At 41.4% G+C, this 23,898-nt stretch overlaps 1 protein-coding gene across 1 annotated transcript; it reads left to right on the top strand.

Annotated features, from left to right (window-relative positions):
- The first annotated feature begins 22 nt into the window (after window positions 1-22).
- LOC139479253 (fatty-acid amide hydrolase 1-like) lies at window positions 23-23,262 on the top strand. The gene is made up of 18 exons (XM_071262115.1): window positions 23-147; window positions 6,039-6,254; window positions 7,839-7,952; window positions 8,324-8,380; window positions 8,907-8,996; window positions 10,032-10,103; window positions 10,657-10,718; window positions 10,998-11,204; window positions 12,246-12,286; window positions 13,141-13,265; window positions 14,148-14,273; window positions 14,824-14,921; window positions 15,503-15,602; window positions 17,987-18,030; window positions 18,161-18,200; window positions 21,096-21,207; window positions 21,323-21,471; window positions 23,014-23,262. The coding sequence occupies exons 2-18, from the start codon at window positions 6,039-6,041 to the stop codon at window positions 23,125-23,127; spliced, it is 1,767 nt and encodes a 588-aa protein (XP_071118216.1). The 5' UTR covers window positions 23-147; the 3' UTR covers window positions 23,128-23,262.
- The last annotated feature ends 636 nt before the right edge of the window (window positions 23,263-23,898 follow it).

Genomic DNA, 23,898 nt, shown 5'->3' with positions numbered 1-23,898 from the left:
AACTCCTGCAGTGGCACGAATGACAGCAGTTGTGTGCCAGTTCGACTGCAGGTCAAAGGGTAGATCTAGTTTGTATAAACGTGAGCGGACATTGTTTACAGTCCCCAGTGCCACCGACGCCTGTTCCGAGTTCCTGCTGCTATCAGAGTACAGTTTTATGTCATCTGCAAGGATTTAGTTTTCTGGGTTTTTTTTCAGAAATTATGTTGACGTGTGTCGCAAAATTGTATTGAAAAAATTGCATTAAGCAGCTGATCGAATGTATACTCATAGATCTATATTACTTGTAGACCTCTTGTTGGTCTCTTGTGAATCATACATACTCACTCATATTATGTGTATAAATGGCAGCCTTCCATAGAAGGCCTAATTTAAATAATGTCATGTTGACAGATCCAGATAGAAAGATATCTGAGGCAGCTAGAGCATAGGAAGTAGAAATAAACCTTCAAGTTTTGCAGATTTTAGAAGCAATATTTTTCAACAAAAGTGTTTTGTTTAACAGTCTTACACATCTAGCTTTAATGGTGGTAAAATCCCAACATGCCAACATTCTTTAGTTAGCAAAACTCATTTGAATAGTGCATTTTTTTCGGCTACCACTCATTTTCTTGCCCTAGTTTCATGATCAATCAGGAAACTTGGGTACAGTAAACAACGTTTATAACGAACAAGCTTATAACGAACTGACAGATTAAACAAACTGTTTCTTGGTCCCGTCCATTGGCTGTACATATGCTGTAAATGTGCTTATAATGAACCACAGTTATAACAAACTAAACTTAATGGTCCCTTTGAGTTTTTTGCAACCGTAGTTGACTGAATGCCATATACATTTGTACACTAGGGTTTCTCCTAGGGCTGGGATGAGTCCAAATTTACTACAGAGGTACCTGACACCCTATTACCCGACCCTACCCGGGTACCCACTGCAGATCTCAAGAATTGGGAACAAAATGTCTGTTTGGGACTTGTTTTACCGCAGCCCTGGCCAAAATGATTTAGATACATGTATCAAACGATCAGATCATGTTTACACTGAAGTTGACTGAAGCTTTATCTTTACTCAAACATATACAAGTCAAAAGGAATGTGTGCATCGTCAGAAACAAATGCGAACATTAGCGACTTGTAGTTTAACCACTGAGCTATAGTGAGTTTTTGTCATTAAAGAAGTATCATGTGACTAACCACAGTTCCGGGCAGTCCTGTGAGTACCCGGGTCCTACTCAGGACCCACCCGACCCGAGTACCCGAGTACCCGAGTTACCCGTCCCAGCCCTAGTTTACTCACAGATGATAATGATGCTATGGTGTTCTGGTGTTTTGGCTTGATTTCAGTTTGACTTCCAATTTGAGGAATTAAATATACTTCTGTCAAGACCAGTTGCGACTTGTCCAAAGCTAAATTATATTTTTTCCTTACTGGGACCAGGGTTAGAATAGGTTTCCAGCACTGTAAAAGTCATAACATTGGATTGGGTGGTCACTGGTCAGGTGAGCTGACTTGGCGTGTCATCCCCCAGCAATGTGGGAGGTTGCTCATAATATCAGCCACCAGTTTATCTGGCTCAAACGTCATTATTTACAGGTTGGATACAAATGTTCTGGTCCAGACTCGATTATTTACAGACCGCCGTCATATAGCTGGAATATTGCTGAGTGCTGCATTAAACAACAAACAAACCTACTACAAATATAGTTTTTGACACTGTTCAAAATGATGTCATAATATGATGCAATTAGTTGAAATGGATATAAATATCTATATCCATACTTGAAGCATCTTCCTGAGACAAGGGAGTTAACTGACTATAAAAGCCAAGTTTCCACCCTTGCTGAACTAGCCTGGAGTTATGGTTACATATTGGCTGGACTAAAGAGTCTATCCATAGTCCAGTCAAAATTGTGCAACAAACTAGACATCCGGTTCAGAAACAACATGGATTTCAACATGCAGATATCAATTGTCTGCAGGATTTGCAAAACACTGCCTACGGTCAACTGGGCGTCCACAGATATTTTCCAAATCTTTTAATGTTTTTAATCAAGGTGCTCAAATGATTTGATGCACTTCACGAGGTAAGACCCGTTTAATTACAATATAGATCTTGAGTATCGATCAGATCATCATTTTGTTGGCAGCAAATGCAAGTGATATGAGAGGTGGAATCTGATTGGTCAATAGAAGGTATATTAAAGGGACATAACTTGTAATGGCCACTGGTGCCGCTAGGTGGCAAGGTAGGAAACTGAACTTTTGTTTTCAGTTAACACCCTTGCCTTTGGAAGATGTACTTGAAGACAAACTTTTTCAAATTGTAGGTACAAAATGTCTACTACCCTGAATGATCTCTCTAACAGGCATGGAATGGGTTGTGCATTTGTATTCAAGAAGTAAACGACGAGTGGGAGTTGTTTATCATCCACTGAAACACTGCAGGGAGAATAAACATTGAGGCGGGGTGTGTGGGGGTGTAGCAGTGTTTTAATGTACGATAAATGTACCAGGTGTTGTTTATTTTTATATGAGATATCAACGTTATGTACTCCTCTTTTTAAGGATGAAAATAAAATGTACAAGCTTTAAAAATGTTTACCGTATTCAAATAATGATGGCTCACTGAATAGAATTCGACCTCAGCAATGTGTGACAAGTCCATTTTGTGCACCGGTGGATATTTCCTGCATATTCTCACAATCGTCACATCGATTACCAATAACGTTTCTCCCAATACGGATTGTCATATCTTTCCCACATTTTTATGTTACCGTTCGGACACTGCATTTATCTGCATAGCTCAGCTACATCTATGGGGAACAACTTACTAGACACTTCCCTCTAAAAAATAAAGTCATCCATTATATGATGTCATGAAGTTGTGAGTGCATAATCGAATCTCCAGAAATGACGTCACGATTGAATAATATTTCATTGTGAAATAAATCCTGCTTTGTACTTCATTATTCTTTGCAATTTATCGTGTAGCTATTTTATGTATTTGATCCAGATATTTGACAAACAAACTCCTGAAAAATAAGTACACTAGTTTGTGTGGCATTAGGCAGCTGTTCATAGTGGAAAAGCAATTTGAAATGTATCTGGTTATAATTATTAAGCAAGGGGATTGTCAGTAGTAAATTTATCATCAGCCTGTGTTGGTGAAAAGAAAGGTTTATCAGAAATTGAATTCAGGATTGGATTTAATCGGACTTGATTTGAATTTCCTGTTTGGCAGCCACCAATTGATGTCGGTTTGAAAAGTAGGTATTTGTCTCCACTTGATAGTGTTCAATAGGCTGCCTATGATCAGGATAATGTCTGGATGTCAACATCTTTATTATGAGGAAGACTACGTTTAAGAGTATATACTTACTCCTTCACCAGGTTGTTATACACTGACAGGTACATATATATGATTTCTGACTCATGGCATTTATTCACCTGGTGAAAGAGTTAGTATATACTCCAAAACGTAATGGTCCTCATAATGAAGAAGTAGACATCCATAAATTCTCTTCCACTTGTGTATCACTTCTAAATGCCTATCCAAGGGGCGGTCGGGTAGCCTAGTGGTTAAAGCGTTCGCTCGTCACGCCGAAGACCCGGGTTCGATTCCCAACATGTGTGAAGCCCATTTCTGGTGTCCCCCGTCATGATATTGCTGGAATATTGCTAAAAGCGGCGTAAAACCATGCTCACTCACTCCCAGGGTATCCTCCCATCAGTCATACAGGCCATGTGTCATACAGCTTATAACAACATAGGATATGCATGACTGGACCACTAATCCCCTGCCTTCTCCCTATCAATATGGACTGTTCCACACAGATCATTAACTGTGTTTATGTTTAAGTTTGAATTATAGGGAACACCAGGATTGTAATTATGAATGATCTTGTGCTAGTTCATTAGCAGATTGTAAGAAAACAAATTGTAAAGCAGAAAAGTAATTAATAAATTCGTATGGTTTATTCAACATTATATTATAAATATGAACCATGTTTAACAAGAAACATCTCTAGTCTTCTTTCATAGGATTATATGAATTACATTTATTAACCTCAACATGCTCAAAGGGCAAAGTATTTATTAAAAAATAATAATTATTTGTTAGTAAAAGAACTTATAGTGACTTTGATCATTTTAATACCCTCCTCTCACAAGATATCCAGCTCACAACAACTCACCTTTTATGAATTTAACATTGTTGTCGTAACAAAGACCTTAACTCAGAGTGTTGGGTCATACCATTACAGCTTGAGGTGAGTGCTCTAATTACCCCCCTACTCAACTGTATGACGATTGGCAATAACAAGGTGTATAACAAGGGGCCTGTCTGACTGATGGGAGGGAACCTTTCCAAGACATGCTAATGTAGTTGATTTAATTGCTGGGTGATGATTAAATATACACTCCTGTTCAAGACATTCATGTTAAGGCTCTAACAGACAATAATTTTCTGCTTCAAATGTTTTTACAGATTACTTTGTTTACTACTTGTATTTTTACATATTTTTACTATTTTTTTTACATATTTTAAAAATCTTTTGTATGTTTCAATTTCACCAATCATTGGTTAATCGTTTTTTACCATACAACCAGTCATTGATTATAATCAAATTAAATTAAAAATCCTATTCAATGTTTTGTTATTCAGGCTTTCTTGTTTCTTGTATTAGTTGCTTTACAGATTTTTTTGGGTAAAAATAAAATACACTTAGCCCTTCTTATTTGTTTATTTTTGTCAATGTTAGGGTTGGTTGATGTGACATAATCAATTTTCAAATTGTATGTTTATTTGTCCGTTTCGGTGAAATGTGTAGTGTTTACATGTAGTGTTTACTGTCTATATTCCACCCTTGCCGAACTAGACTGGAATGCCCGAATTACATTTTCGACGGACTAATGAGTCTATGCATAGTCCAATCAAAATTGCGTAACGAAGTAGACATCTGGTTCGTAAACAACATGGATTTCAACATGCAGATTCCGGTTTACTGCAGGATTTGGAAAGCATGTTTACCGTACACTGGGCATCGACAGATATTTTGCAGATCTTTCCATGTTTCTAATCAAGGTACTCAAGTGATTTGATGCACTCCGTAAGACCCATTTTATAACAATATAGATCTTGATTATTGTTAAGATCCATTCTCAATAAAATCAGACCTTAGTTCTCGCTACCGCTAAACTAAGATCTGAGGACATTCCAGGAGAGGTCACACGAGAACGACCTTTCATCTGACCAATCAGAGAGTCGCTTACCGGATCATGAAAGAGACAGTCGGATTGTGATTTCTGATCATGCATCCTCGAAAACTTTAACACGGGGTATTCCAAACGATAGTTATGGTTTTAACGACTGAATCCATACAATCTAGACCATCTATTAGCGATTCCAGAATGTTCTTTTGTTCGGGTTTCAAATTTTTAATCGAGAATTTGTCAAAAGATGTTTTGAAGCGTTGTCGCCAATTTGAAAATAGCGACAACTAAGATCTGATTTTAATGAGATTGTGTTTAGATCTCGACTGGGTGAGCGCTGCCATTTTGCAGCAAATGCAAGTGATATTAGAGATTGAATCTGATTGGTCAATAGGAATGACATAAAAGGGACATAACTCGTATTAGCCACTGTTGGTGTTATGATAAAGCCTGCAAATTCCAGCCTAGGTCGGCAATGGTGGTAACTGGACTTTTACAGTCAGTTAATGTTTTGCCTCAGCAAGATGGACTTTTACAGTCAGTTAACGTCTTTGCCTCGGCAAGATGGACTTTTACAGTCAGTTAACGTCTTTGCCTCGGAAAGATGGACTTTTACAGTCAGTTAACTCCCTTGCCTCGGGAAGAAGGACTTTTACAGTCAGTTAACTCCCTTGCCTCGGGAAGATAAGCCATTTACAGTCAGTTAACTCCCTTGCCTCGGGAAGATGGCTATTTACACTCAGTTAACGCCTTTGCTTCGGGAAGATGGTTTGGTGGATCTATAAACCAATCAATAACAAAACAACTCACGATAAAACAATCATTACAGATGTGGCAGAAACTGAGGGAGACAAGCCTCCTGCCGGAATTCCCCAGCATAGAGTCGCTACGACACTCCGCGCCCGCCATTGTGGGGTGTTGTGTGGCTGCATGGGTCGTCCGAGCGGCATGGAGGAAGCATGCGTTTGACCAGAAGCTTTCCAAGAAGAGAGACCAGTTACAAGCTTCAATGAACACATTACGACAGCAGCTATACGAATACCCAGTAAGATATAGGACCGTAGTGTGATCCCTTACTTGAACTATCTTAGAGCTACGTCTTTGATCATATAGAGTTATGACATGCTCCCCTCAGATGTATCTTGGATTGGGCACAGGTAACAAGGGTTCATTCGCTTGCTTACACTCAAACCATATTTCTGTATGGGTTGGACCGCCTTGATTAGAGGCTGGTATCACCAACATGTATATTCCAGTAGGTCAACCGTCTCTGTGGTTTAGTGGGTAGAATGTCAGACAGGTGAGAGTAAGGTTGTTGGTTTGATCCCCGGCTGCGTCATACCAAAATATGTTAAAGGATGGTACTTGTTACCCTGCCTGGCGAATAGCATTAAGAGGCTAAAACAAGGACTTGTCAGCTTCCAGCTATATGATGGCGGTCTGTAAATAATAGAGTCTGGACCAGACAATGTCTTGAGCATCAACGCTATTGAGATCGACATGCATTAACCAAGTCAGCGAGTCTGACCACCCGATCCCGTTAATCGCCTCTCACGACGAGCATTGTCGCCTTTTAAGGCAAGCAGTGGTTGCTGAAGACCATTTCTACCCCTGATCTTCACGGGTCTGTAGATGTTCAACATGCCACAATTCGCTGTACAAAGCTACGTCCTGCAGAACTTTACACGATCTGTTCTTTGTTCTTAGTCTGTTATGAGTGGAGCGTACATAACAATTACAGATCACACAGCAAATTAAAAAGAATTTAATTCTGGCAGTCTAATCAAACATCACATTTTACACAAAAATCAAGAGCAAGTATCAGAGATCACAATTAAAAAACTTACTTCATGCTGAAATATTCACTCATATCCCATCAAGATCAATTGAATTGTGCTCATAATCCATTGTACTTATTGCTGACATGGCATATACAATTAAAGTTTCAAATATTGCCGATATGCCACATTGGTTCACAACCAATCCCGACCTGGGAACTGACCACTTTGTTTTGATCTAGCTTGAAGAGACAAATAGCCAAACTACAATTACGCAACATCAGCCTTTACATGGCTGTGAGCTTACCAGGGCCTAAACACAGACAATCAAAACAACTTTTGGACTCTCATAAAGTTCGCTTAGTCAAGTCCCAGTATGAATATAGGGTAGTTGTCCCACTCTGTGAGTGAGTATGGTTTTACTCCGCTTTTAGCAATATTCCAGCAATATCTTGGCGGTGTGACCAGTAATGGGCTTCACACATTGTACTTATGTCGGGAATCGAACCCGGGTCTTTGGCGTGACAAGCAAACACTTTAACCACGAGGACACCAGTGAAGACCCGGGATAGAATGGGTCATCAGCACCCATACTTGCTGTAAAAGGCGACTATGCTTGTCGTAAGAGGTGACTGACGGGTTAATGCACATCATCGATCCTCATGATGAATTGATGCTCATGATGTCAATCACTGGATTGTCTGGTCCAGACTCGATTATTTACAGACAGCAGTCATATAGCTGGAATATTGCTGAGTGTGGCGTTATACAACAATCAAACAAACAAACAAACCGGACAGGTTGTGTTAAAACCAAAGCACCATTAAAACAAACTCACTCACTCACTCCAGCTGAGCCTGACCACAAGAGAGTACATCTTGGGCCTTTCACTGACAGACCTCCAACACAAGCTCCAAACAGGGGACCTGAAAGCCATAGATGTGCTCCGAGCTTACCAGTCTCGGGTATGTACAGAGAGCCACATCACAAGGATGTTGTCATAGTATGTTGCAATAATGGATTAAAATTTTCTTTGTTTGGGACCTGTCATTTGAGTAAAGGATGTAGTGCGCGAGGCTTCTAATAAAAATAATGAAAATAATAAAAATTACAGAGTGTGTGGAAGGATTATGAAGTAATTATTTTGTGTTTAAGATACTACTAATTTTCATAATATTGTAATAATTTGGATTGCTATGATATCTAACTATCTCAGCATTAGTGTAAGGTTGCAAAGGGTCAATGAAGGAAAGGGGACATGCTGAAGGGCCACACAGGTTCACAGAGTCACATTATGTGAGATCTTCACACAAATATCCAAGTGTTATGTTTACAGGCTCTAGAAGTTGATGAGAAGTGCAACTGTGTGGTGGAACCAATCCTAGAAGCTGAGGTAAGACTGCACCGCTGTGTATCATTGTGTAACATTGTGTCAACAGTACCATGTGTATCATTGTATAACATTGTGTCAACAGTACCATGTGTATCATTGTATAACATTGTGTCAACAGTACCATGTGTATCATTGTATAACATTGTGTCAACAGTACCATGTGTATCATTGTCAACATTAGCTAAGGGTATCATTGTGTAACATTGTGGCAACATCAACCAAGTGTATCATTGTCAACATTAGCCATGTTTATCATTGTCAATATTAGCCATGTGTATCATTGTCAGTATTAGACATGTGTATCATTGTGTAACATTGTGTCACTTCAGCCATGTGTATCATTGTCAGTATTAGCCATGTGTATCATTGTGTAACATTGTATCAACATTAGCCATGCGTATCATTGTTTCACTTTAGCCATGTGTCCTCAGTATATATGTTGACAGTATTTTTAGTTATCCCCCAGGAAATGTCTAGGCTAATGTAGATCACTGTCCTTGAACTAAGGGATATAACTCTCCTGCAGGAATGGGCAGTGTTATGTGACTCCAAGACTGACCCCAAGGGACCACTTCACGGTATTCCAGTCAGCATCAAGGAAAACATTGAAATTGAGGTTAGTGGACCATGACTAGATGCTGCTGCATATGATAATGGAATTCCTGGTTCATGTAACATGAGGTAACAGTTCCATTTATGCTTTTGTCTTATGGTGTGACAATATTTATGCTCCAAACTACCTTAAGCTCACCTCTAGTAGTAAAGCACATCACCTCTAGTACTAAAGCATGTCACCTCTTGTAGTAAAGCACCTCACCTCTAGTAGTAAAGCGCGTCACCTCTAGTAGTAAAGCATGTCACCTCTAGCAGTAAAGCGTGTCACCTCTAGTAGTAAAGCGTGTCACCTCTAGTAGTAAAGCATGTCACCTCTAGTAGTAAAGCATGTCACCTCTAGTAGTAAAGCGTGTCACCTCTTGTAGTAAAGCATGTCACCTCTAGTACTAAAGGGCGTCACCTCTTGTAGTAAAGCGTGTCACCTCTAGTAGTAAAGCGTGTCACCTCTAGTAGTAAAGCAGGTCACCTCTAGTACTAAAGCCTGTCACCTCTTGCAGTAAAGCGTGTCACCTCTAGTAGTAAAGCGTGTCACCTCTAGTAGTAAAGCGCGTCACCTCTTGTAGTAAAGCACATCACCGCTAGTACTAAAGCGTGTCACCTCTAGTAGTAAAGCACGTCACCTCTAGTACTAAAGCGTGTCACCTCTAGTAGTAAAGCACGTCGCCTCTAGTAGTAAAGCGCGTCACCTCTAGTACTAAAGCGCGTCACCTCTTGTAGTAAAGCACGTCACCTCCAGATGTGCCTAATTGAGATAGTTTCAGGAATGGATTGTGGCATTCTTTGAAAGATGGCACCCATGTTATTATCCCATGAAATGTGTGACAGAAGTGACAAGGTGACAGTTATGCCTTCAAACCAATGTGGTAATGTATGTCACTGCGCTGGATGTGCCGAATAAGGAGTGGAATTAAGTGCCTAGTCATTAATGACTAACAAACAGGCCAGCACTTCTCATAAAAGAGTTTATATGTAATGAACTTGTGTTAATGTTACCGGTAATTGCTTTAAATCCTTTCCACCCATGTTGCCACTGCAGGGTTATGACTGCACTGGTGGAATGGAATACTACATCCACAAGCCAGCAACTCAAGATGCTGTGGTTATCCAGGTAATGTCTGCACCACACACTTCAGACAGGTCACATTTAGTTACCCCAATATTTCATCAATGGGACAATGTTCTACATGTAATAGTTCTATACACTACTTAATACAATGTCCTACTTGTGACAGCTCTATACGCTCCATAATACAATGTTCTACTTGTGACAGCTCTATACACTCCATAATACAATGTTCTACTTGTGACAGCTCTATACACTCCATAATACAATGTTCTACTTGTGACAGCCCTATACACTGTGTAATACAATGTTCTACTTGTGACAGCTCTATACACTGTGTAATACAATGTTCTACTTGTGACAGCTCTATACACTGTGTAATACAATGTTCTACTTGTGACAGCCCTATACACTGTGTAATACAATGTTCTACTTGTGACAGCTCTATACACTGTGTAATACAATGTTCTACTTGTGACAGCCCTATACACTGTGTAATACAATGTTCTACTTGTGACAGCTCTATACACTGTGTAATACAATGTTCTACTTGTGACAGCTCTATACACTCCATAAGATAATGTTCTATGTGTGGCAGGTGCTGAAACGACAAGGTGCTATTCCCTTCATGAGGACAAATGTGCCCCAAACCATGTACAGGTAGGTGTGATCTAGAACACTATGTTATGTATTGCTGTGTGATATGCTAGGACCTTGTTAAGTGATTAGAATTTTTATTTCATTCTTGGTTTACGTGCCCCTCAACCTCAACTAGGAAAATGGAAATAAGTATAGATTGAGTGAAGCTATCAAAGCGATTTTATTGTGCATCATATTCTTCTCATGTCCTTACTGTGTCATCTCAACATAGGTAAGTTTTTTAGTCAGTTGTTTTTCTCATACCGCTACAACCAGGAAATGAATTCTACTGATTTTCAGTTATGGTTGCTCCAATCCCATATATGGAGTGACGACACACCCTAAAGATCCCGCAAGGAGCCCCAGTGGGTCGTCAGGGGGTGAGGGAGCCATTCTTGGGGCTGGGGGCTCAATCTGTGGGCTGGGGACAGATATTGGGGGCAGCGTGAGAGTACCAGCCCAGATGTGTGGCGTGTGCGCCCTCAAGCCCACCAGGGGGAGACTCAGGTATGTTCTTCTATTGTATGTTCTTATAATGATAGACCACTTCTGCGGTTTTGTGGATAGAGCATCTGCCCAGAGAGTGAAAGGTCGGGGGTTTGATCCCTGCCTGTTTCATACCAAAACACATTAAAAAAATGGTACTTGTTGTTACCTTGCCTGACATTTGGCATTAAGGGTATAAGACAAGGACTGGTCAGTTTGGAGTCAGGATACTGTGTCCGAGTGGGGTATCCATGTGTAACTGTGGCATGGTATCTCAGTGAGCTAACATTGTAAAACTGGCATTAGTCCTGACTAGTACACACAAACACACACACACCCACATGCACTCGCACACAAACACACATGAATGCACATGGCTATATAAGTTGAATAATCTTTAACACATTAGACCCCATTTCACCTCCCCTCTTGTAATGGTGACAAACTGCTATGCAGCTATATCAAGAAAGGCATCCGGTGACACCCAAAGGCTGCAAGACTTACTGTAACCATGGTAACACTTTTTCTTGTAATGAAACCTTGTTAATCTTGGCAGATCAGTTTCCATAGAAGTCGTTCAGATTAACAAATATAAATAAGTCAATACATTATCTTTTTTAAGAATGTATATAGACATTTGTAAAAACATCACCCAGAAAATGGCCATTCTGGATTATTGGATTCCAGATTAAGAACCTTTTTAATCTGGATGGTGGAATCTTAGCTTAATTGTCCAGATAACAAGTTTCCAGATTACTGATTATCTATACATTTTTTATTACAATTATCGATTGTTTTATTTTGAAGGATGTTCCTGAAGTTGATCGTCCGTTTCCAAGTCGGCCAAATTTAATTAGATACATTTTGACTGTTTGAAGAGGCAATATGCTTTCTGATTGCAATACATAATCTACAAAGAGATAATCTGTTGACAATGGTGAGGAGCTGGGAAGAATAATTAAGGACAGGTTTACTGAACAGTGTCCCTCCTTTCACACAAGGAATATATCCGTGGACGCAATGTCCAGTACTGGTCACTGACCACTGTGTGTTTGTTTTCAGTGCTGAAGGCCACTTCACTGTGAATCCTGGACAGACTCTGGGTGAGTGTTACGCCAAACATGACCATAGCCAGGGGTAGATTTAACAACAATTTTTATGTTGCCAGCAGGGCTTTCTCCTTTCAAAAGTTACTGGCCCATCATCAAACTGACTAGATCACGACTAGGTGATGGAGTCACTGAAGCGGCTATCCCCGACTGAGTTACCTAGGGGGCTCAAGAAATTTAAGAACTCCTCACCCCTAAATACACATTTTCGTGCACTTGGCTTCCACTGGCTTAATTTCATGGTGATTTATGAGCAAATAAAACTGTAGTTGTTGTAAACAATATTACATAATGGCAGCTGGTTTTCATTCTACTGAGATGATCAATACGTATCCCTCTTTGAGTTAACCCAACCTCATCCCCCTAAACATTTTCTCATCAAAATTACATGACGATATTAAATATGCACATAGAAGTGGGGAAATTTTGACTAGTCAGACGGGCCACCTACTTGACACTTCAGCAGCCCTTCGAAAGTTTAACTGGCCACGGGCCAATGGGCCACCAGTTAAATCGACCCCTGATAGCCATGTGTTGTTGTGCTACAGGCAGGAAGTTGAGGCAAGTTGTCATTGTTGGCACGGTGCTAAATCTATGTACCCCAGTACGTTTCTGTATACAGAAATATACCCTAGCCAAAATCAGAATACAGAAAGGTACCCGGGTCACTAAACGGTGGGTGAGCATCCCCTATGTATAAAGGCTATTGTTTTATCCCCCCTGTCCACTGTTCAAGGTGTAAGCATCTCCCATGTATAAAGGCTGTTGCTTTATCCTCCCTGTCCACTGTCGAGGGTGTGAGCATCCCCTATGTATAAAGGCTATTGTTTTATCCTACTTGTCCACAGTTCAGGGTGTGGTTGGTCCCATGGCACAGGATGTGGAGGGTCTGGTCAGATTCACAGAGGCTCTCATGGCCCCCGAGATGTTTGCCCTTGACCCCCAAGTTGTTCCAATTCCCTTCAGGAAAGAGGTAACTATGACCGTGGATTCTTTCCATAAAAGCCACAATTTATGACCTCCGATATTCATTGTAATTTTACATACAGTGTTTTCATGAAAAATCCTTCAGATGACAATGAAGCAGTCGTCCCACACATGGCAACCTTACCTATAGTCAGTTTACTGACAGGGTTCACCTACCTGGGTCAGCAGATGTGGGTTGAAGCCCTTCATGGGAAAAATTTAAGGCCTCCACCTTGAGCAAAATCAGTCTCAGTACACTTCTATGCGGCCAACGATGTGCCTTCTGTTGACATGGCAGAATGTTGAAGGTCTGTGGTTCAAATCCCATCACGAGACTCAGAAATGTAATGACCAAAACAAACACATGAAAATCTGACTGTTCGATGCTTGACTTGAAAAGCTGCTGAAACAGGGACAAGTCGCCCAGAATATTTTGATATCTTTGTAATAATCATCACTTCAGGTTGACCAAAAAAGAATCCCTTGTTGTTTAAAAACACATGATATATAGAGGATATTATATTTATGTTCATATCATAATCGCTTTCGCTCGGGGAATAATGGAATTTAGGCACAAGTGTTGTAAACATGGCAGGACATGAATTCGAATATAGGATCCTCTATATATCGTGTGTTTAGCTATGACGTCGTTTCTAGTGTGACGTCATTCCAACCTCACGTCACAATAAGATTCGAATGACGTCAACAACACTGTCCAGATGACGGAAACTGTTGTCTCGTGACGGGACATGACCCTAGGGCACATGTGATTTTTATTAACCCTGATATCTTTATCTCATAGGTAATAAACACTGTTATGCTCATCCTCCCCAAATAACTGCCTTCTCCTTCCTCATCCATCTGACCTTATGCCCTGTGTCTGGGACAGATGTATGAGAGCACACAGCCCCTGAAGATCGGCTTCTACACGTGGGACGGCAACATACGCCCAGTCCCTGCCACCATCAGAGCTGTCCATGTCGCCAAGACGGCCCTGGAGAAGATGGGGCACAAGGTGCAGTATCATACCTCCATGACAGAATGATGAGATCTGATTGGTCAACGTGATCTAAATACTGTGTAACCCACCTTGGAGGGTAATAAATTTCTCAATAGGGCATAAATCTCTTGTACCCCGCCACAAGCACTACAGGCTGCACGTGCATTTCTCAGAGACAGAAAAAATCCTTTGTACCCCTCTGGCTTGTTGGATGCATAAAACCCCATGTACCCCTCGTGATCCTGCTACAACTTATAGTATTTACTGTTTGGGGACTGGTTGTTGACTCAGCAGTGAAAGGGGTGTGTGTTCAAGGGCAGATCCAGTGCTTTTGAAAGGGAGGTGTCTAAAATGTCAAAACCATCTCCCAGACAATTTTACTGCTTACACCATACTACATTTGTTTTTCAAAAGTGTACGTGTGTGTTGGGTGTGTGGGTGTGTGTGTGTGTGTGTGTGTGTGTGTGTGTGTGTGTGTGTGGTGGGGGGAGGGACCCACTCACTCTAGCAGTACCATTGTGTAGACAGACGACTATTCACTCACTCACTCTGTATGTGTCACCAGGTTGTGAGCTTCTCACCTCCCCGGACATCGTGTGTTTTCCCGTCGCTGTTCGTGGGACCCATGACAGGAGACCGGTGTCAGTCAGTCAGGGAGAGGATGTGAGTACATGTATACAGTTAGCCAACATTCAGTGTACCAGTATATCAATAAGCGTGTACTTTTTTAATGGAGATCTGGATTCATAAAACACATTCCTACTGACTTTATGTCTTGTACCAAGTAAAAGCCAATAAACATGTTTATTTATTTACCATATTCACTGTATAAGGTGTCCTGCTCCAAAAAGCACCCACCCATGAACAACATCTAGACCGATCTGTAAGTAGTCTCTCCTCCACCAAACCTCCACTTTTGTAAATTATAAATTGCCTGTGGTGCTTTTTATAGTGAATTTGGTAATGGCGTTTGTTAATGATGCGATAAACATCGTAGCTTGATTTGATAAATATGCAAATGAGGTCACCTGGCAGGCACTACATCAATTCCAACATCAATGCTGTCCCTGTATTCCCAATATGTTGATGTTTCTGTGGACAAATCTGTTGGGCAGTTAACTTTAGCGTGGTTTTCATGTGTGGTTGTTTCATCCATGAAAGAAATTAAAATCGGTGATGAAATATGTTGAGGAAACACGACAGATGTTGGAGCAGGATCCTGTGATGATGTTGTCCTGTTTCAGGGTCAGGGATTACGTAGATCAAAGTCTGAAGCTGGTGTATGTGGCCTGTGCTCTCCCCAAGTGGGTGGTGTCCCTGATATCCAGAGCTCTCCTACCCCTGGTGAGTCCCATTCCCAAGTCTGGGATATCATGTTGGGGATATCATAGCCATGTTCCTATGTAAGTGAAATAGTGAGTATGGTTTTACGCTGGTTTTAGCAATATTCCAGCAATATCACGGCGGGGAGGAAAGTAATGAGCTTCACACATTTTACCCATGTCGGGAATCGAACCTGAGTCTTAGTGTAGTATTCATAAGTGGATAATATCTGGTAGTACTTTAGTAGTAAAATCTCGTAGTACTAGGAGTGGGGGATAGCACAGAGTAGTATTCCTGGGTGAGTACTATCACGGTGTAGTATTCCTAACTGGGTAATATCCCTTTGCAGTACTCCTAAGTGGGGGATAGCACAGAGTAGTATTCTTAAGTTGGGGATATCACAGAGTAGTATTCCTAAGTGGGGATATCACAGAGTAGTATTCCTAAGTGAGTAATATCACGGTGTAGTATTCCCAAGTGGGGGATATCACAGTGTAGTATTCCCTGCTAAGTAATATCACAATGTTTTATTCCAGAGTGGGAGACATCACAGTGTAGTATTCCTAGGTGGGGGATAGCACAGTGTAGTATTCTTAAGTGGGGGATAGCACAGTGTAGTATTCTTAAGTTGGGGATATCACAGTGTAGTATTCATAAGTGAGTAATATCACGGTGTAGTATTCCCTAGTGGGGTATATCACGGTGTAGTATTCCAAAGTGGGGATATCACAGAGTAGTATTCCTAACTGAGTAATATCACGGTGTAGTATTCCTAAGTTGGGGATATCACAGAGTAGTATTCCTAAGTGGGGATATCACAGAGTAGTATTCCTAAGTGGGGATATCACAGAGTAGTATTCCTAAGTGAGTAATATCACGGTGTAGTATTCCTAAGTGGGGGATATCACAGTGTAATATTCCCAAGTGGAGGATATCACAGTGTAGTATTCCCAAGTGGAGGATATCACAGTGTAGTAATCCCAAGTGGGGGATATCACAGTGTAGTATTCCCAAGTGGAGGATATCACAGTGTAGTATTCCCAAGTGGGGATATCACAGTGTAGTATTCCCAAGTTGGGGATATCACAGTGTAGTATTCCTAAGTGGGGATATCACAGAGTAGTATTCCTAAGTGGGGATATCACAGAGTAGTATTCCTAAGTGAGTAATATCACAGTGTAGTATTCCTAAGTTGGGGATATCACGGTGTAGTATTTCTAAATGGAGGATATCACAGTGTAGTATTCCCAAGTGGGGGATATCACAGTGTAGTATTCCCAAGTGGGGGATATCACAGAGTAGTATTCTTAAGTGGAGGATATCACAGTGTAGTATATCTAAGTGGGGGATATCACAGTGTATTATATCTAAGTGGAGGATATCACAGTGTAGTATATCTAAGTGGAGGATATCACAGTGTAGTATATCTAAGTGGAGGATATCACAGTGTAGTATATCTAAGTGGAGGATATCACAGTGTAGTATATCTAAGTGGGGGATATCACAGTGTAGTGTATCTAAGTGGAGGATATCACAGTGTAGTATATCTAAGTGGAGGATATCACAGTGTAGTATATCTAAGTGGAGGATATCACAGTGTAGTATTCCCAATTGGGGGATATCACAGTGTAGTATATCTAAGTGGAGGATATCACAGTGTAGTATATCTAAGTGGAGGATATCACAGTGTAGTATTCCCAATTGGGGGATATCACAGTGTAGTATATCTAAGTGGAGGATATCACAGTGTAGTATATCTAAGTGGAGGATATCACAGTGTAGTATATCTAAGTGGAGGATATCACAGTGTAGTATTCCCAATTGGGGGATATCACAGTGTAGTATATCTAAGTGGGTGATATCACAGTGTAGTATATCTAAGTGGATGATATCACAGTGTAGTATATCTAAGTGGAGGATATCACAGTGTAGTATATCTAAGTGGAGGATATCACAGTGTAGTATATCTAAGTGGATGATATCACAGTGTAGTATATCTAAGTGGATGATATCACAGTGTAGTATATCTAAGTGGAGGATATCACAGTGTAGTATATCTAAGTGGGGGATATCACAGTGTAGTATATCTAAGTGGATGATATCACAGTGTTGTATATCTAAGTGGAGGATATCACAGTGTAGTATATCTAAGTGGAGGATATCACAGTGTAGTATATCTAAGTGGAGGATATCACAGTGTAGTATATTTAAGTGGAGGATATCACAGTGTAGTATATCTAAGTGGATGATATCACAGTGTAGTATATCTAAGTGGGTGATATCACAGTGTAGTATATCTAAGTGGAGGATATCACAGTGTAGTATATCTAGGTGGGGATAACACTGAGTTGTATTCAATGTGTCTGTTTTCACCACCATTTTTGTCACGGATATTGTCCTTTCAGGACCCAGTGCTGGGGAAATCCTTCCAGAAATTCACAGGAGTAAAGTAGGTGTCTTGTTCATTGTTGTCTTTACAAGTTTGAATAATAAATTTATAATAGGAATAGTTTGATAATGTTTAATGTTTACAATGATTGAAATACAAATAACAAAAATACTATTTGAAAATGTTTCAGGTCGGTGTATGACTGGTTCAAAGTGGCTGACAGAATTCAGGTCAGATTTGGATTGATGTCAGATGGTGATTGGGTTGGTTGAGATGGTTTGTCAGATGGTGATTGAGGTGGTTGAGATGAGTTTATGTCAGATGGTGATTGAGTTCGGTGAGATGGTTTGATGTCAGATGGGGATTGAGTTGGGTGAGATGGCTTGTCAGATGGTGATTGAGGTGGGTGAGATGAGTTTATGTCAGATAGTGATTGAGTTGGGTGAGATGGTTTGATGTCAGATGGTGATTGAGTTGGGTGAGATGGGTTGTCAGATGGTGATTGAGGTAGGTGAGATGAGTTTATGTCAGATAGTGATTGAGTTGGGTGAGATGGTTTGATGTCAGATGGTGATTGAGGTGGGTGAGATGAGTTGATGACAGATGGTGATTGAGTTGGGTGAGAGGGTTTGATGTCAGATGGTGATTGAGATGGGTGAGATGGTTTGATGACAGATGGTGATTGAGGTGGGTGAGATGAGTTTATGTCAGATGGTGATTGAGTTGGGTGAGATGATTTGATGTCAGATGGTGATTGAGTTGGGTGAGATGGGTTGTCAGATGGTAATTGAGGTGGGTGAGATGAGTTTATGTCAGATGGTGATTGAGTTGGGTGAGATGAGTTGATGACAGATGGTGATTGAGTTGAATGAGAGGGTTTGATGTCAGGTGGTGATTGAGATGGGTGAGATGGTTTGATGTCAGATGGGGATTGGGTTGGGTGAGATGGTTTGATGTCAGATGGGGATTGAGGTGGGTGAGATGGTTTGATGACAGATGGTGATTGGGTTGGTTGAGATGGTTTGATGTCAGATGGGGATTGAGTTGGGTGAGATGGTTTGATATCAGATGGTGATTGAGGTGGGTGAGATGGGTTGATGTCAGATGGTGATTGAGTTGGGTGAGATTGTTTGATGACAGATGGTGATTGAGTTGGGTGAGATGGTTTGATGTCAGATGGTGATTGAGGTGGGTGAGATGATTTGATGACAGATGGTGATTGGGTTGGTTGAGATGGTTTGATGTCAGATGGTGATTGAGGTGGGTGAGATGGGTTGATGTCAGATGGTGATTGAGGTGGGTGAGATGGGTTGTCAGATGGTGATTGAGGTGGGTGAGATGAGTTTATGTCAGATGGGGACTGAGTTGAGTGAGATGGGTTGATGACAGATGGTGATTGGGTTGGTGGAGATGGTTTGATGTCAGATAGTGATTGAGTTGGGTGAGATGGTTTGATGTCAGATAGGGATTGAGTTGGGTGAGATGGTTTGATGTCAGATGGTGATTAAGTTGGGTGAGATGGTTTGATGTCAGATGGGGAATGAGGTGGGTCAGATGGTTTGATGACAGATGGTGATTGAGGTGGGTGAGATGAGTTGATAACAGATGGTGATTGAGTTGGGTGAGATTGTTTGATGTCAGATGGTGATTGGGTTGGTTGAGATGGTTTGATGTCAGATGGGGATTGGGTTGGTTGAGATGGTTTGATGTCAGATGGGGATTGAGTTGGGTGAGATGAGTTGATGACAGATGGTGATTGAGGTGGGTGAGATGAGTTAATGACAGATGGTGATTGAGGTGGTGAGATTGTTTGATGTCAGATGGTGATTGGGTTGGTTGAGATGGTTTGATGTCAGATGGGGATTGAGTTGGGTGAGATGGTTTGATGTCAGATGGTGATTGTGGTGGGTGAGATGAGTTGATGACAGATGGTGATTGGGTTGGTTGAGATGGTTTGATGTCAGATGGGGATTGATTTGGGTGAGATTGTTTGATGACAGATGGTGATTGAGGTGGGTGAGATGAGTTGATGACAGATGGTGGTTGAGTTGGGTGAGATTGTTTGATGACAGATGGTGATTGAGTTGGGTGAGATGGTTTGATGTCAGATGGGGATTAAGTTGGGTGAGATGGTTTGATGTCAGATGGGGAATGAGGTGGGTCAGATGGTTTGATGACAGATGGTGATTGAGGTGGGTGAGATGAGTTGATGACAGATGATGATTGAGGTGGGTGAGATTGTTTGATGTCAGATGGGGATTGGGTTGGTTGAGATGGTTTGATGTCAGATGGGGATTGGGTTGGTTGAGATGGTTTGATGTCAGATGGGGATTGAGTTGGGTGAGATGGTTTGATGTCAGATGGTGATTGAGGTGGGTGAGATGAGTTAATGACAGATGGTGATTGAGGTGGGTGAGATTGTTTGATGAAAGATCGTGATTGGGTTGGTTGAGATGGTTTGATGTCAGATGGGTATTGAGTTGGGTGAGATGGTTTGATGTCAGATGGGGATTGAGGTGGGTGAGATGAGTTGATGACAGATGGTGGTTGAGTTGGGTGTGATGGTTTGATGTCAGATGGTGATTGAGATGGTTTGATGTCAGATGGTGATTGAGGTGGGTGAGATGAGTTGATGACAGATGGTGGTTGAGTTGGGTGAGATGGTTTGATGTCAGATGGGGAATGAGGTGGGTGAGATGGATTGATGGCAGATACGGATTGAGTCGGGGTGGGATGGTTGGATGTCGGCTGGGGTAGAGGTATAGATAGGGGTAGGGGTATATGGGTTGAGGATCAATGAGGGACTATGATGGAGGGTGGCCTGGGTTTAAGCAGGGTTATGGATAGAGGGTGGATTGAGTTTATGTTGAGACTGCTGTTGTGCAGGATTGAGGGTGGTAGGGGGAAACTGGACTGGAGATGTGTGGGGTTGAGTGTAGACCAGGGCACAGAGTAATCATCCTGATAATCATTCACTCTATAAATTCAAGACTTTCTGTGAAGTTTTTCAAATTGATACATGTATGGTTGAGTAGTGTAGGGGCCATGCACTGACAATGTAGTAGACCTTATTGCATTTCTTTTTATGAATTTGTGGATCAATCTGGTTTTTACCATGGTTACAGAAATACAGGAAGGAGTTTCTGGAGCACTGGAACAAACAGGACTTGGATGCTGTCATCTGCCCTGTCTATCCGTGTCCAGCTGTAGTTCTCAAAAGTGCAGGGAGACTGACAGGTGGGTCCAGTCGTCATGTGTTAAATAGCTTCTCCAATCTGGGACAAATTAATGAATTAATTGATGTCTGTGTCTTTAACATGTTGAGGTGATGTTTGTCCTGTGTTTGTTGAAGCTGGCGGTTCCTACTGTGCACTCTACAATGTGCTGAGATACTCCGCTGGCTCCGTTCCTGTTACCACGGTGACCGAAGCAGACGTACAGGAAGTGGCAGATCCAGAGGTGTACCCAGCGACTACACTGCTGGAAAAGCTTACCAAACAGGCGAGTCTTCATCCCTCGCATGAAGCGTCATGGTACATGATAGGGGGCACGGGTGGCCTAGTCGTCTAAGGCGCCGCGATTGCTGTGCAGAGTTGTTAAAATGGCGTAAAACCCGACTTACTCACTCACTCACTGGTACATGATGAGTAGCAAGACTGAGTCCCTGTGTAGAAGTATGTGCTCTGTCATCTGTTACAGTATTAGAAATTAATACAGGCCTGTTAGCCCATCAGTACTTCATGGGTTTGAATACGCTCCATCACCTGTGAATAGGATCTCTTTCACAGACACCAGAGCATCACTGGGATACTGTTCACAGAGACGGTTAACTCACTCTACCAGCGGTACAATAGGTCTTCAGCAACCCATGCTTGCTATAAAAGGCGACTATGCTTGTCTTAAGAGGTGACTAATGGGATCGGGTGGTCAGGCTCGCTGACTTGGTTGATGCATGTCATCATATTCCAACTGCGTGGATCGATGCTCATGACATCAATCACTGGATCGTCGAGTTCAGATTCGATTATTTCCAGACCACTGTCATATAGCTTGAATATTGCGGAGTGTGGCGTTAAACAACAGACAAACAAACACTCTCACAGACTTTACCCCTCTCCTTTTAGCTCCAGGAGACATGAGGGTGTCTTGTGGAATTATTTTTAATTAACCTTGCATCAGTGTTTAAAATACCCGCCTGTCCTACAGACCAAGGTCAGTTTTGAAAAGTTTGTTAGTCTAGAAGATTCTGGACTGGCAACATTTTATCTGGTATGGTAACTTTGCAAAGTTGTCAGTCCAGTTGTCTGACTGAAATTTGGTATTAGGCCATGTAGGGACCCTATTCTGTGCAGGAATAGTGTGAGAGTGAGTGAGTTGCTTTTTTAGGGACCCTATTCTGTGCAGGAATAGTGTGAGAGTGAGTGAGTGAGTTGTTTTTTTAGGGACCCTATTCTGTGCAGGAATAGTGTGAGAGTGAGTAAGTGAGTTGTTTTTTTAGGGACCCTATTCTGTGCAGGAATAGTGTGAGAGTGAGTGAGTGAGTTGTTTTTTTAGGGACCCTATTCTGTGCAGGAATAGTGTGAGAGTGAGTGAGTGAGTTACTTTTTATGATTTGTACATCTTAAACAGAATTTACAAATATTTAAATTGTGTTTACAAACAAAAGAAGTTATTTGTTGTGGGGTCTGGGGCCAGCCTACCTCCACACACACCCCTTTGAAAACCAAAACCAAATGTAGTATGTTGTAGAGAACCCCCCAACCTCTGAGAGAGGATTTGATATTTTGGAACCCTCCCTTTTAAAAATGCTGGATTTGCCCTTGCATGAAGTATAAGACTACCAACATTTAGTCACAAGGGGACAGATAATCTTTCATTCTACGCATTTCAAATTGATCTTGAGAGATATAAAGATAATTTCAAGAACAGTATTTATATACAGAAGATTTCCAAATTTCTGATCCAAGTTTACTCTTTTCAACCAATCTGACTGCAGCACAACCTGCTCATTTCATGATGTAGAAAGTGCTTTTCTTCTTGCAGGGTTCTAAGGGCAGCCAGGGTCTGCCCGTGAGTGTGCAGTGTGTGTGTCTGCCTTACCATGAGGAGCAGGTGTTGAGGGTGATGCGGGACGTCGAGCGGGGACTCAGCACATAGTGCAGGAACAATCAGTGTAGCAAGCCAGAGCCTATATGTGTGCAGTAATGTTTTGTAGAGGTTAAGGTATAAGGACCTGTACGTCACCTAGATGTGTAATTGATGACATGGTGAGATTGTGAGTGTGTGTGTGTGTGTGAGTGTGAAGGTGGGTGGGTGGGGGGTGGGTCTGGGGGTGGGTGGGTGTCCATGCGCTCTAATCTATTCAAACATACCAGCCAGGACCCACTTGCACAAAGCCATCTTAGCGCTAAGATTATCTAAGCCAATGTTAAAGTATGGGAGTTACAGTCATCTTAGCGCTAAGATTATCTAAGCCTATGTTAAAGTATGGGAGTTACAATCATCTTAGCGCTAAGATCGCTTTGTGCAAGTGGGCCCTGATCCAATATTTCAAAGAACCTCATCGCCTAAAGTTTAAACAGTATTGTTTTTTAATAATATTTTGGAAGATATCCAAGTGCTTAACCGTGAGAACACTATCAATCGCCTTGGCTGGACACATGTGTTCGCTGAGCCCTTTGGACATGCACCTGTGTTTGGGTGACTGGGGCTGTGAAATGTGTGTCCAGTGGAAAGTATATTCCCTCATACAGGACCAGCCTGAACACATTCAGCCGTCATGGAAGAACAACTTGCCCACTGTGATGGGCCTGTATGAAGCAAGAAAATATTACTTTTGTAAAAGAAAATAATACTTTTTAATGAAAACATATGTTCATGTTATTTCATGCTGTCATTTCATTGTTCATTGAACAAGAAATGAATATT

This window comes from Haliotis cracherodii, unplaced genomic scaffold (assembly GCF_022045235.1).
Source record: "Haliotis cracherodii isolate W230 unplaced genomic scaffold, xgHalCrac1.p SCAF_4, whole genome shotgun sequence".
Lineage (NCBI taxonomy): Eukaryota > Metazoa > Mollusca > Gastropoda > Lepetellida > Haliotidae > Haliotis > Haliotis cracherodii.
Note: the sequence above shows the minus strand (reverse complement) of the source record. Positions and strands in the feature narration are given on the sequence as shown.